At 35.1% G+C, this 14,207-nt stretch overlaps 1 protein-coding gene across 1 annotated transcript in view; it reads right to left on the reverse strand.

Moving 5' to 3' along the window:
• Positions 1-14,207, reverse strand: part of S1P (membrane-bound transcription factor site-1 protease) — a 137,890-nt gene that overhangs the window by 114,087 nt on the left and 9,596 nt on the right. The window contains exons 3-4 of the mRNA XM_035375649.2: positions 9,407-9,558; positions 4,124-4,232 (exon numbers count right to left, since the gene is read on the reverse strand). Of these exons, the coding sequence (XP_035231540.1) occupies positions 4,124-4,232; positions 9,407-9,558 (261 nt within the window). The remainder of the gene's footprint in view (positions 1-4,123; positions 4,233-9,406; positions 9,559-14,207) is intronic.

The raw sequence follows: 14,207 nt of genomic DNA on the forward strand, positions 1-14,207 counted from the left end.
GTGATTTATTTATCCTTATTTGAAAGACAAGCTAAAAGGACAAAGATTGATCCTAAAGATTGGGTTTCATGTTTATTGACTTTAATGCCATCTGAAATCATTCAATTAATTGGTAGGGAATCTGAAGAAAATTTTGAAGATTATGAGTACATTAAGGCCATTTTATTGAAGAGATTTAAATTAAATCCTGAAAGCTTTAGAAAAAAATTTGTGATGCATCAAAAGAGTGCTGAAAAATCATGGAGAGATTTTTGCTACGAAATTACAAGTTATTTTGAAGAATGGATCAATGGTCTTGAAATCACAAATTTTGCCGCGTTAAAAGACTTGATTATTACTGACCAAATTAAGAAAAGAGTACCCTATGAAGTAAGAGACCATCTTCTTGACGACTGGGCGAAGTTCGTTTCTCCAACCAAATTAGCTGATAAACTTGACGAATATGACAGTTTTCGTAATATCTCAAAACGGACTGGTGGTAGTCCATCAGCAGACAGAACTAATAAAAAATGGCAACCTCATTCTCCACTTCCAGAAAGAGCTTTCAGAAATAAATTGCTGTCCGCTGAAAACACGCCAAGAGTGTACCCATCCCGTAAGACTGACGAACCACAAAAGCCTAGTTTCAAACTAACTTGCTATAATTGTGGAAAAGAAGGTCATACATCTAAGTTATGTACCAAAAATCGGATACCAAGAAGTGCTTCTGCAACAGCACAAAACAACTTAATACAAACACAAGCACCCCTTACAGAAAAAGAAAAACCAGAAGTGCTAACTGCCAAGATCTCTATTCCTGTCTCAAAATCAGTGGACGTGTCTAGAAACATAGATGAATTAAAACTTGTCAAAGTTAAATGTGGAGATATTATTTTAAATGGAATCGTAGACACGGGAGCACAAATCTCAGTAGTCCGTGAGAAATTGGTTGACAACATACCTTGTGAAGGAGAAAGTAAAATAGAGATATCTTCTGCTTTTGGTGAAAACGAAATTACTCCACTAAAGATTTTCCAGATGAAAATTGACGATGATTTTCACGGTAGAGTGTCCATTACGTGTGCTGTTTCAAAAACGCTAGTTACCAATGTGCTATTGAGTTCTTCAGCTTATGAAACACTCTGTGGGAATATCGAACTGTTTAACTGTGATCGTTATTGGGATGCATCCCCCTTAGAGTACAAAGAGACAGATGATAAACCCTCACCAGTTGAAGACAATACTACAAATTTGGCTGTTGTTAATCAGATTTCCCAAGAAAACATAGAGTCTCTGAAAACAACGAACAGGGTAAGACTAGAATTCAAGACACATCAAGAACAAGACGAAACTCTGAAAAAATGCTTTGAATGGGCAAATAAAAATCAAAATTCATATACTTTCGATGATGGCATATTACTTCATTCCGAATATATCTGTGGTGAAAACATTAAGCAAGTTGTATTACCTTTAGAAAAAAGAAGGGAAGTCCTAAGTATGGCACATGAAATCCCTCTTGCCGGCCACCTCGGTGAGAAAAAGACAATTCAACGAATCAAGTACTCATTCTTTTGGCCTACTATTAAGCAAAATGTTAAAAAATTCTGTGAAAGTTGTAAAGAACTGCCCTTTACAGAAATAGCGAAAACAGAAATGATAGAAGATAAAATTGATGAACAGGAAGCACAGAAGGAAGAAATTATAACTGAAGAAACTAAAAGGGTAGAAACAGAAGATGAACTCAAAGAGGAAAAGTTAATTGACAGCAAAATAGCAGATGTAGAAATTATTCCACCTGAAAGTAAAAACAAATTTATGGGTGAGACTGAAATCCCAGTTGAAAAAGAAACTGTCAATGAAAGTAAAACTCAAGTAAATCTTGATTATGAGAACATAGAAGAGAAAGAATATATTGCTGAAATTGGAAACGAGAAGGAAAAAGTAGATGATAAAAAGAATGACTTAATAATCCATAAGGAAAGTGTGAAAGCTGACTTAGTAACTGAAAATGAAAATGTAAATCACACAGAAGCTGCAGATCTTGAAACTGAAAATAAACTTTCAGATAACAGTGAACTATTACAATTTACTGAAAAAGAAATTCTGGATGATAACAGAAACAAAAAGTACAATAAGGACAGCATAGATACTGTTGAACTGGGAGATGAAAAAAAAAAGTGTGGATTATACAACAAAAGTTGAAACTGAAAAGGAAAATGTCATCCACAATGAAACTGAAAACGACAGAAACCTTTCAAGTTCAAGGGTGAAAACATGGAAGATTAAACAGAAAGTTATTCGGATGACATCGAAGAACTGGAAGACGAGAAAGAAACGGAAGGAATTGCTGAATTAATAGAAGAGCCCGAGTCCGAGGTAGACGATCTACATCATGTTGATGAAGAATTATTAGAAAAAGAAGAAGAAAAAATTGCTGAGATTTTTTTAGATTATAGGACTTTCAGCAAGCACAGAAATCCCATATTTGAAGAAATTGATAAAGCTGAAACAATTAATGAATGGTATGAGCTACTCGACAAAGCCATTGGAAAGATAGAAGAGAAGAAAGATGATAAGGAACAACAGCTACTAGGATTGCCTACCATAGGTGAGAATGATAATGAAGATAAACCATTTACAAAAGAAATGCCCATAGCATTTTTCAGCAAGAAACTAACGCCCTGTCAACAACGATGGTCAACCTTCGAACGAGAAGCAGTATGTGTCATCGAAGCCTTGAAAAAATTTGACACATGGATTTTCGGTGCCAAAGTGCAGATTGTGTCTGATTACAATCCCCTCACCTACTTGACTCAAAGCGCCCCTCATGGTGCTAAACTGTCTCGTTGGGCCTTAGCGTTACAACGGTATAACATGACTGTGACATACCGCAAAGGAAGTTCACATGGGAATGCTGATGCTTAGTCAAGGTTAGCTGTTAACTCTTTCTCTCTCAATGAACTCTGAGCAACATTGTCTCTACGGTGACGCATGTGCTTCTTGTGGGGGGACTTGTAAAGATCGTGACTTGTAAAGATCATGACTTGTGAAGATCGTGACTTAAAGAGAACGTGAAATATAAATAATAGGACAAGAACTTGCATTTTACGGTGTGGCAACAAGAAGAGGATTCGAAAGATTTTTATATATATTTTTGTTTTAGAGAGTGGAAGATTTTTAGTATTTTTTAATAGTTGTAAGAGTTTTGAACTGTAGTAGTTAAGAGTTAAAAATTTTAATAGTTTAGAGCTGCTGCATTTATTTTTTTGGTTCTGTTCTAAAATTCAAATAAAAGTATTTTGTTCATTCTGAAAATTTAGCTTTGTTCTTCCTACAAGGTTCAATATCCGTTATATTGAAATAAGGAAAGGATTTTTACTGTATGAAATAACAAGTTTATAAAATCTCAAGTGGGTTGGTCTTGATCTTAATTTTCATGATAGTGAATTTCAAGAAGTGCAAATACCAACACCCTCTTTGTTTTAACACAGCAGGCTTTAATAACCCACACTCTGGCAAAGGATAAGAATAATATTCAACTATAAAGCAAATGAATTGTGCTTTTTTATCTTTCCTTTACTATCAAAAGTGAAAATACAAATTATTTCCTTCTAATGACTGCAAAATATACAAACAAATGATTGATACATTAGAATTTGATTACCTAACCTTTAATTTTCATCCAATCAATCATGCGCGTGCATGTGCGTGTGTTAAAATTCAAAATAGCTAACAGAAATATTATTTCAAGAATTGCTGTAATATATAGTTTGGGGTATGGTACATATGCCATCATCAGGAGGGCCTACCAAAGTCATCCAAAAGCCACAGCATCCCTGAAGGATTAATACAAGGTGCATAGATATAAAATGAATGGAGAACTCTATCAGGACTTTGCTGCTGTGCCTGGAACAACAATTTACTAAACTAATGCAGTTGCCCAGCATAGCAGGCCTGATATCTGATGGCCAGCAAGAGCTCTTTTGTAGAGCAAGGTAGTCTTGGCAATTCTTGGCCACACAATGTCTGGAGCCATGTTCTCTTCAATGATAAGTTGAGATTCAGTACACAGAGTGATTCTGTGTGCTAAGACAAAATATTAAAGCAAATATTTCAAAATGTTTCAAAAGCTATGTATACTTACCATCAGTTGTTGTCAAGGTTCTTGTTACTTTCCTCTGTGGTGTTACATGTTTGATAGAATGGTGATTCTTTAAAGCAGAAATACTTTTCTCCATAATAGTAGGTTGTAACTTTAAGAAGAAAGGTGGCAATGAAAAAAAATAATTAGTATGACTTAAATAAATAAAAACTACTAAAGAAAGCTAATAAAAAATAAAATAAAATAATACATTCTTAAACTTATTGCATCGCAGTAATATAGTAATAAATCACAATGAAACCCACTTCCATTTTTACTTTTCCTGATTTAAATACCATCTAACCTCAGTTTCTTAATTAAATACTTGTTCTAATAATTTTGGACCAAGATGAAGACAACATTGTATTATCCCCAATTTAGCAATGAACTTTCTCTATTTAAAGATAATATTTTATAAAATTCAATATCCTCTAAACACAAATCTAGCAAACATACATGGCATTTCCCACGTACTTCATAGTTTTCTACCTTTTCTTTATTGCAATTCATATTTGCACATATAATGTTACAAATTACACAAGTTACAAAAATACATGGCATTTCCCATCTACTTCATAGTTTTCTACCTTTTCTTTATTGCAATTCATATTTGCACATATAATGTTAAAATTACACAAGTTACAGTTTGCAAATCTCAAATCGCTAAAGAAATTTATGAAAAGAATGCCAAGAAAATATGCAGGGAAACAAAACATTAAAAAATGCAAAGAGATAGTAATAAAAGAAGTAGGAGATTTATTCAAAGGAATTCGGATAGCACTTTTCTGTTCCTGCACAGAATTAAACTCAACTAGAATTTGCCAAAATGAGCTGCATTTGGGATCAAATATTACAGAGTGGAACAAAATTCTTCAAAAATTTTTCATTGTCAAAATAAATGATGAAATGAAATGAAAACCAAATTGACAATTAAAAGTCTCCAGTCCACATCATTACCAAAGCTCCATGGCACTAACTGAATCTTTTTTGCAGTGGAAAAAAAACAAAAGTTCCACATTTGTACTTACTTACATTTTTATACAATAACACACTCACTTTAGTGCTGTTCTAGTCCAGTTTCCAATGAATCAACAAAAGATCACAGTACACCACTTTATCATATTTCTCAGAAATAACATTGTGTGATTTTTACATAACAATATGCATCTGAAAGAATAACTCCAGAGCCATTAGTTTTTTCAGCACTATGAATGCATTCATGCATTCTGCAATGGAGATGCAAGCATTCATAAAAAGACATTGTCAGTGCCTATATCAATTGTACAGTACAAAGTCTTTAATCCAGACTCGTCGGGATTTCGGATTAGGGTTTTTTCCGGATTATAGATCATCAATTTAAATCTGGCAAGATAACATGCAGAAATTATACAATTAAAAATATGAAACCGTAATTTATGAAATAAAGAGGAATTATGATCTAAAGGGTATAAAAAAAAAAAAAAAAAAAAAAAAAAAAAAAAAAAAAAAAAAAAAAGCTCAATATTTATTTGTTTACTTTATTAAACATTTCTTTCAATGTAAGTTGTTTAAGTTGCTTCGTTTTTGTGCTTATACTTTCTCTTTAATTCTATAAACAGACATAATTTCTTGTTCAGTTACAAAGTTCCACTGTTCAAGTCCTGTAATTGCTGTATCGAGAATACCGACTAACTTGTCAATTGAAATTTTTTCATTTTCAATACCCTCTCTGTCACTTTCTTCACTATCAGAAGCGGTACATCGAAATATACCTTTGCTTTGTAGATCCTTTGGCAGCTCCAGAATCGGAAACTCTTTTTGACATAATCAAAAGTTCAAGCTTACTTTTTATAAAATTGGGGCCCACCAGCGGCCGAGTTGTAAAATCGCTGAACACTGGTAGTTCAGTCCGAGGTTCGAATCCTGCGAACGGGCTGGCTGCATGGGCGTTTTCGTGGTTTTCCCCATGTGTAACGTGTATACAAGCCAGTTTCCCTTAGAAAGTCCTCCACGAAGGCATCCCTCCCCTTAGGCAGATAGCCCTAGTGTGCTTTGCCATATTCTCAATACACCAATTTTATAAAATTGCTTTAACAGTCTGCAAAAAATAATAAGCCGAATCCAATTAGAAGACTAAGGAACAACACCATCTGCAACATTAACTGAAATAGATAATTAGATAACTTTAGTCCAGTTTATACTGTCCGTTTTACCTTAAACGTGCATGCGTAAACGTATTATGGGCATGCGTAAAGGAATTATGTACATGCGCAGAAAGTTTGTAGCTTTGAGGTCCGGATTATAGATCATTCTGGATTATGGACGTCCGGATTAACATTAGAATTACGGTGGTCTTCGTATACCTAGAATTACGGCAGGTGTCATTTTGACCCCTTGATAAGATATCTGCATATTTCTCTATATGATACAATATATTTGTGAAAAAGAAATTAAAATAACGCAAATTATGACAACTACAGTTTATTTTAAAGAATATAGAGACTTTGAAGGTGTATAGTCAAATAATGAACAAGCATTAAATATTTCCATCGGAATTTTTTTTTTTTTTTTCATTTTCTATAGCTTACATTTCAGAAACATAGAAAATAAAATGTATAAATATTTACGCAAATTTTTCCAAAAAAGTGGTTTTTAATCCAAATATTAAAGTATTTTAAAACAAACTTTTTGCTATAAAGAGTACATAGAAATATAAATATATAGAAATATTTTATTTACAGATAATATATTAGTCAGTGCAGCAATTAGCAAACATGCTTATCTTTCTGAGCTTTTTGTGTACAATATCCGCATACATATTTATTACAGTTGTCTCAAATATTAGAAGTTTTGTTACCTTTGCACTTGCTTACTTGAATTTTTTTTTTATTCTATTGAATCATGTCCATCCACAAGGCCACTTGAAGAGAGAACAAATTGGTTTTTACTAGATATATATTCTTCTCTAAGTTTTTCTGCCAAACGCAATAGAAAATCCCTTTTGTTGATATTTTCTTTCTTTCTTTCTTTTTTTTTTTTTTTTGTAACTTCCTTACACAAAATCCAAGCATTTATGCATGCTAAGTCCAAAATATTGTAAAATACATGTACTGGCCAACGGCGTGATGGTGCTTTCACAGAGTACTTTCTTGCCTTTTGAATTCAAAACATCTACCCCGAATTTCGTAGAATTGTAAAACTGTATTACATCAGGAACCTTCTTTTCATTAGATTCAAATTCAACTGATGAATAGAGTGCACTTAACAAAAATACGTTTTTGTTCCTTTTACTTTGATATGATGTAACTGTTATATAGTCGTGTTTCATCACAACTGAAGAAAAAAGTTTGTTTCTTACATTTTTGAAAATAGAGGGAATTTCTCTTTTTGCACGATTTACTGTTCCAACATGACTCAATCCTTTTGATTTTAGGAATTTCGCAAGTTTTACTGATGTAAAGAAACTGTCTGTAGTTAGCCAGTAGTTTTGTAAGTATCAACTAAACAATTTACTACGTTCTCTCCTAAACTCTGATCACTTGGTCTCATTTTATCTTTTCCTAAATATGGAAATCTGTTTAATAAGTATTTTGTCCTAACCTCTACTGCTAGCCAAAATTTTATTCCGAATTTATCGAGTTTGTTAGGCATATACTGCAAAAAACGGCATCTTGTTTTTGTAGGGAATAACTGTTCATCAATCGTAATGTTTTCATTTGGTTTGCAGCAAAGCTTACAGTTTTCTATAAAAGTATTGCATACTTCTTATATTAGTGCAAATTTATAACACTGCAAACGTGAAGACCTTGTTAGTTTATTATCAAAACGAAGAAATTTCATCCTTTCCAAAAACCTATCTCTACTCAGAGTTTAATGAAAAACTTTGGTCCCCAAGTCTTGGACCGCAAACCAAGAATTGATAAGCCTTTGACTGCTAATGCCCCCCCTTACGTACAACAACACTATGAATGCTTCCAGTTCTGCTAATAAAATAGTGAAAGAGTCATTATATAGTTCACGCTTGGCTTCAGCATCAGTACACTCCTTTATGACGCGTAAATTTTTTTCATTTATTATTAACTTCCGTGCACTAAGAGCTTTACCAGAACAAATGCGACATTTAGCATAGGATGTCTGTCCTTCCTTTTTCTCGCAAGATATTTTGCAAGGGTCGACCAGAAGTATTTGAAGTATTTTCTACTTTCCATACAGTTCCATCACTAGCAATTCCTTTACAAGTGTTAGTCTGAATTACGCTGAATTTCATATTCTCTTTTGAGCATCTACTATTTCCCACTTTGGCATTCTTAGGTACGGCAGAATTTGAACTCGTAGAAACAAATCCATTTGTACTTTTGCTTGAGCTAGAAGATGATATTGCCTGATTACTCTATATAATAAATTCAGAATCACAAGATGTTTCATCTCCATCTTTATCTGTAGAATTATTTTCGATTTCAGAACCAGAATCGGCTTCAGATAGTTCTTGCATCAGTTTCACGATTTCTTCATGTGTTAGGCCTTTTCTATGAGCCATTAGTACGTCACTATAATAAATTCATGTAAATAGAATAAAATTTTCCACTAAAACTTGTTATGAATAATAAACAAAATATCTACAAAAAATCTACAAACAGTCAGCTTGCAATAATCTCTTTTCTCTGTTTTCTTTCCACAAAGAAAAGTATTGCACATATTTCAAATCATGTGACTGGCAGATATGAAATTACGCAGACCCACCATATTCTTTTTCTTTGTTTGTATTTTGTTTAGCAGGTGCAAATAAAAATAGTTTACAGAAGTAACAGTGTTCAGATAATACATTGGAATGTATTCACATTTCTTTTCTCTCAAAGGGGTCAAAATGACACCTACCGTATTTCTAGGTATAATCATTTGTTAGGGCTAAAATAAAAATATGATTTTCTTGAAATCTTTACTATTTCATAAATCACAATGATTTAGGAAAAGTCGAGAAATGATTAAGATATTTGAAAAAAGAAAAAAGAAGAGCTGTCGAAGATAAAAGTCGCTAGGTGTCAAAATGACCCCTTCCATAATTCTAGTGTTAAAGACATCGTATTGTATAAATAATGGCAGACGAGCAACAGCAAAGTAAGAAATTACTTTAAAAATGGATCAACATAGGACAACTATTTAATACCAATCCATTCTTATTTGCATTATGTATCTACATCCATAGAAACAGAATAAACAGAACACCATAAACAAATATAGCTATGAAATGGTATTTTCATGTACATTTCCCTTTCTTATTAAAGATTAAATAAAATATACTAAAAATACCTGTAAAACTTCAAAATCACTTGGAAAGCTGCTTGCTGGATTATTACGTGGTAAAATATGCCATGTATCAGGATTATATTGCTTCAAAGCAGCTTGAATAAATTTTACACGAGCATCAGGTTTATAAAATTGCTTGAAGCTTACAATATATTCTGTAAAAGAAATAACTTATGATAGCACATGAGCTTTCACATAAACGATAAAAGAATATATTTCATACATTTACAACTTAAAAATATAAAAACAACAAAATTGTTTAATATTTGCATTAGTTGATCTTTAATGTACGGTAACCCTTAGTTTGTGTGAGAAAAAATTGCCAAGTGGTACTGGTTGTTCATGGAATCTGGAAGCCCACTGCATGAAATAGGTTTTTTGGTAACCCTAATATTGATAATTTTGCCGAAACTAGCCTTGGGGAAAATTGTGCAATTATCGCTAAATGTGTTGTGATAAATTGAGATTTTGGCTATTCTATGTAATAGTAACCCTTTTGTATGAACCAGGGTTTTTTTATTCTTAGCATTCTTTTCGATTTCTGTGCTTAGTTGCATGTGCGTTGGTGGTTGTATTTTGACATGGGTACCATAATTTGAGTATGTCTGACGTTACGACTATAATTTCTGACTGCTGGAAGGCATACAATTGCCTTTCAGATGACGGCTTTGGATACCTAAAAATAAATCATAGTCTTCAATTTAAGGATCCGGATACAGGTGCTGACATTAATAAAATAGAAGGAACATGCAGTGCAGTTAAACGCAGTTTAGCCAAGAGGAAAACGAAGGTTGGCTTGGACTATTATTTGGCTGAATATGTATGGCGCAAGAAGGTCCAGGGGGAAAAAAATCTATTTATAGCTTTCTTGGATGCTGCCATTAACAGTGGATGAGCTAAAGTGGCCAAAAATTTAATTGAATTGCTTACGTGGAGGACAGAGGAGAGGTGGTGGAGAGCGTGAACGTACGCACGTGAAAAAAAGGTATGTAAAAAAATTTACGTTTTATTTATTTATTCATACCTGTGCATTAATTTTTGTTAAAAGATTTGTTGTTTAATGTTTTTATGATAGGAAATACACTGGTTATCATAAATTAAGGAAAAATCACAAAAATAGCGATAACTCCCTCAAAAATATGCCAAACCGTGTAAAATTTTAATATGTTGAGAAGTATGAGTAGCTGAGTAAAACTCCAATATGCAAATTAGTGGCGCTGACCTCGGAATACGTCATCTGCAAGGAGCATAAAAGTCCATGTTTGAGAGCAAGCATACATATTTCACTGTGATAGTGACATCAGAAATGTGAGATAGCCAATTCGTAACAATGACCTCTAGGCATCATTTGCCTGCAGAACTACAATAGAAAGCCACTGGGAGACTAGAAGCAGGACAAAGTCAAACAGAAGGGGCCAGATGGCTAAATGTGAGTCCTTCTGTGGTTCATAGACTTTGGAGGCAATTTCAAACCACAGATTCGGCACCTAGGAGGTTCAGCCAACGACAGCCAACTGCTATGACGAGCGCTTATGACCGATATTTGACATTATGTGCCCTCAGGAACAGAACCGCTACTCCAACTCTTCTTATTTATCTAAGAATCTCAATACTGTCTTGATCTGTTCTCCCAATGCACCAGAGCACATAAGCTTCAGATTTCGACAGAGAAAACTAAAGCTTTACTCATAGGACGCAGCAGGCAGCTAAGACGCAACCCAAGCATTAAACTCCACGGGATACCGGTAAAATGTTCCCCCAATTGAAATATCTTGGGCTATTACTCGACAACAGACTTTCTTGGATGCCACATGTCAGGAATCTTAAGACTCGAATTAGCATCCTAAGCAACAACATGAGACGCATGACTTCACATAAATGGGGTACCTCATATAAGCTACTAAAAATTTGGCATAGAACCATTACAGAAAGAGTAATAACTTACGGAGCAGCAATCTGGAGTGGCGAACTTACCTCTCATATGAAAAGATCCCTGCTCTCCATTCAGAGACAGCAGCTACTTCAAGTATGCAGGGCATACCGTACCACGTCAACACTAGCCCTACAACAACTAGCAGGAATTCCTCCCCTAGATTTGATAGTAGAAAGGGAGGCAGCTATCGTAAGAGTTACCAGGCTGGGTCAAACTTCAACACTCTGGGGTCATAGTAATCACCACTTGGACTACGAGGATCAAAACAACTGCAAAAACTTTCATCCAGCAGCTTTTAATCGCTCTGACAGTATCAGTATAAACGACCAACCAATTCAGAGGTACAGTAATAACCTTTTCACAGATGGCTCCAAAACTGAGATGGCACGGGCAGCGCCTTCTGTAGACTAGAAAATGGAGTTATAACATTCGAGTGGAAAAGGAAATTAGGCTTGAACAACTCGGTATACCAAGCAGAGCTTCTAGCTATCAGTGCTGCAATTAGATATGCGAACACATGTCAACAGGAGAAATTCTCCATACTCAGTGATTTGGCATCAAGTCTGGCGGCTATCGCAAGTCAAAACAGCCGGAGTCCTTTGGTATACAGAATTCAGAAACAGCTTCTGACAATGCCTATTTCGCAAAGACCCACTTTAAAATGAGTTCCCGCTCACACAGGGATTCAAGACAATGAAGCCGCTGACCTACTGGCCAAGCAGGCAGCCAACTGCACGGATATATTAGAAAGACCAACTAAACTTCCTTGGTCTCATATTAAGAGAACAACTTTGACAAGTCTGCTACAAAATTGGCAAAGTAGATGGACAGAGGCAGAGGTAGGATGAAGGACATTTCGCTTACTGCCAAAAGTTAACATGGAAATAAAGACCCACTGTGCTAGCCTAACACAGTTCTTGACAGGTCATGGACCATTCCCAGTATACCTGAACAGATTCAGACTTAGGGATACCCCTTTCTGTGAATGCGGAGAGGAAGGCAATACGGACCATGATTACTTCCATTGTGTACATACAAGAAACTGGCACTTGAAGAAACCAGCGGACTGTGCCTGGACAATGTGGATGAATAACACACTCAAAAACAGAATAGCCCTTGATAAAATAGAGAAAATCTCAAGGCACTGCCTAAGCAGAAACAATCGTGGATAATATTATAATGTTCAGAACTTAAAGCAGATAACCAGAATAACGCTTAGTGCCTTGCAGTTATCAATATGTAAAAACTGTTATTAGTATATAATATTCAACCTTGTTACTCTGGAGTCTTCCCCGCCGTGATCGTATATAATTCCGTTTGGTTCATGTCCGTGGTCGTAAGCCATCATAGCAGTGCAATCACTCACTCACTCTTTTGCTGCAGCCACCGGAAGGTTGGTGTCAACGTCAACTGTGCATAGAAGGCTTCATGAAGGTGGTCTGTATGCGAGGCGAACAGCTATTTGTGTGCCACTCAAGTTACGCAATAGGAGGGACCATTTGCAGTGGGCACAACAACATGTCCACTGGGCGCCTGAGCAATGGAGGGCTATTCTTTTTATGGATGAGTCCAGGCTTAGTCTAGAAAGCGATAGTAGGCATTATTTTATATGGAGAGAACCTGGAACCCGTTATTATCCGTCAAACATCCGTGAAAGAGATGTTTATGGAAGAGGCAGTGTCTGTGTTTGGGGTGGCATCTCTTTGGGTGGACACACAGACCTCCATGTTTTTACAAGGGGAACCGTGAATGCTCATGTTTATAGAGATGACATCCTTGATGCTTATGTGCACCCATAAGTCGAGGAAATAGGTGATGCTTTCCTTTTACAGGACGACAATGCAAGACCACACAGGGCTCGTATCTTATATGATTATGTTCAACAGGAAAACAATTATGCACATGGAGTGGCCAGCTCAGTCCCCGGACTTTAATCCTATCGAACACGTTTGGGATGCTTTAGGGAGATGTCTAGTTGCTCTCAATCTGCCTCCTACGACTGTGTTCAGACGGTGGTGTAAAGGGCATAGAGGCGTAGTCATAAGGGCATAAAATACGGGAATTCCATTCACACTTGCGAGATTGGGGTGTAAGCCATGGCCAATGAAAGAAGCTAAATTTGCGCATGCATGGTTATCCCAAACTTACTGTAAAGTTGAAAACTTTGAACCCTATGCCATGAGCCCTAAACCAGATTTTCTAGAGGTGATTATATTCCATATTGAAGGTACTTTTACCATAGCAAACTGACATCTTCGATTTGTTCATTTTATACATGTGCTAATTTCTATGCTACAATAATTGTCTGGTAATTTCTTTTTATATTATTTGATACCTTACTATGTGTTGTATATTGTGGGTAAGTTTCATAAAATTCTACAAGTAACTTTTTCAGTAATCGTGATTTTTCCTTAATTTATGATAACCAGTGTATATATTTTTGGTTATTTGTTACTCTGTGTATTTTTGGTTATTTGTTTGTTAAGACAGTGGCGAATTTTTTCTGGTTAACATGATATTTTTAACTTTGCTTTAGCTTCTTGATTTAGTTCAATTGAAAATAAATTGATGTATACATGGACAAAGTTAAGGCAGTGCACAATGTCTAGTTTGTGCAGTTCTCCGATTTTTTATTTTTATTATTTTTTTTAAATAGGCCGATGTGTACATGCATACCGAGTTCAAGTCTTTGACTTCTTGTTTTGGTTTTGTGTAGTGGGTGGAAGGATCGGCAATATCTTGAAATTGGTGCCGGTCTTGGTGTAAAAAAAAGAGACGATTTGCCAAGGGGTACCGTACATTTTAAATATTTGCATCATATGCTCAAACTTAAATTTATAAAATATGGAAAACTTTGCTGTAAATTTGAGC

The sequence above is a fragment of the Stegodyphus dumicola genome, chromosome 10 (assembly GCF_044657685.1).
Source record: "Stegodyphus dumicola isolate Sdum_Otavi_A_Nest chromosome 10, ASM4465768v1".
Taxonomy (NCBI): Eukaryota; Metazoa; Arthropoda; class Arachnida; order Araneae; family Eresidae; genus Stegodyphus; species Stegodyphus dumicola.